This window comes from Otolemur garnettii, unplaced genomic scaffold (assembly GCF_000181295.1).
Source record: "Otolemur garnettii isolate 467f Iridium unplaced genomic scaffold, OtoGar3 scaffold00024, whole genome shotgun sequence".
Taxonomy (NCBI): domain Eukaryota; kingdom Metazoa; phylum Chordata; class Mammalia; order Primates; family Galagidae; genus Otolemur; species Otolemur garnettii.
Window position 1 is genome coordinate 18,275,617 of NW_003852419.1, and position 1,253 is coordinate 18,276,869.

The window sequence follows — 1,253 nt, forward strand, 5'->3', positions numbered from 1 at the left end:
TGTCTCAAAAAAAAAAAAAAAAAGAAAGCAGACATTTGGGCTGGATGAATAGATTAAAAGGTAACATCACCTCCCTTTTACGATATATATTTCCTTTTAAAAGTTAATTCTAACCTAGACCCTTTGTCTACTCCCCTATACCTTACTCCCCTTAGGTCTTACACAAGACCACCCATACATTACATGTAGGAACATAGTTTCCTTGACTCCTAAATAACTGTGATAAATCAATTAATGCTGTATTGTAAATGATTTGTTAAAACACAATAAAAGGCCGGGTGAGATTTCAGATGAGGGAGGAAGAGTGCTTTCTTTTCCTTTACCTTATCAGTTATTGCCCCAGCAATAGCTGAGTGTGAGGATCTTTATTGTCACACCAACCTCTGCATTAGCCAGGTTCTGAGGAAGCAAACAAGGGCAAATAGCAACACCCTCTCTACAAAAAATTTTAAAAATTAGGCTGGCCTGGTGTCATGCCCTTAGAGTCCTAGCTACTTGGGAGGCTGTGGTAGGGGGGATCTCTTTGAGCCCAGAGGTTACAGTAAGCTCAGATCATGCCACTGCACTACAGCCTGGGTAACAAGGCAGGACTCTGTCTCTAAAAATAAAAATGAAGATAAAAAGAAAAATAAAGGGAGTATTTCTATAATGAACCAATCTCTAATTTAGCATCTCTTTGCATAACAGGGCTGTAAAGTGAGAGACCACGTGGTTGCACTTTGTGATCAAGGTGAAGGTGGAGAGTTGCCGTCCTGTACCACTACTACAATACTGGATGATCTGCACAAGCACAAAGATGTTATTGCTGTGCCCTTTTCAAAAGATACAGTTAGGTGAGGGAGAAAAAAATGTGAGGGAGCTTTATTCCCTAGTGTTTCCCCAGCAATATCAGTCCTCAAATATTAATAGGTTATATTATTTCAGAAAGCAAACAGATACTTACTTAATGGGCAAAAACACTTAAAAATATTGGAGATCGAAAGGGAGGAAAAACTAATTAGCCCTTGGTGATTAAAGAGTTTGGGGGCTCGGCGCCTGTGGCTCAAACATCTAAGGCGGCAGCCACATACACCTAAGGTGGTGGGTTCGAATCCCCAGCCCGGGCCTGACAAACAACAATGATGGCTGCAACCAAAAAGTAGCCGGGCATTGTGGCAAGCGCCTGTAGTCCCAGCTACTTGGGAGGCTGAGGCAGGAGACTCACTTGAGCCCAGGAGTTGGAGGTTGCTGTGAGCGTGATGCCATGGCACTCT

At 42.5% G+C, this 1,253-nt stretch overlaps 1 protein-coding gene across 1 annotated transcript in view; it reads left to right on the forward strand.

Moving 5' to 3' along the window:
* The window catches only part of KIAA1841 (KIAA1841 ortholog), a 67,226-nt gene that overhangs the window by 48,458 nt on the left and 17,515 nt on the right, over positions 1-1,253 (forward strand). The window contains exon 12 of the mRNA XM_003787993.3: positions 688-828. Within this exon, the coding sequence (XP_003788041.1) occupies positions 688-828 (141 nt within the window). The remainder of the gene's footprint in view (positions 1-687; positions 829-1,253) is intronic.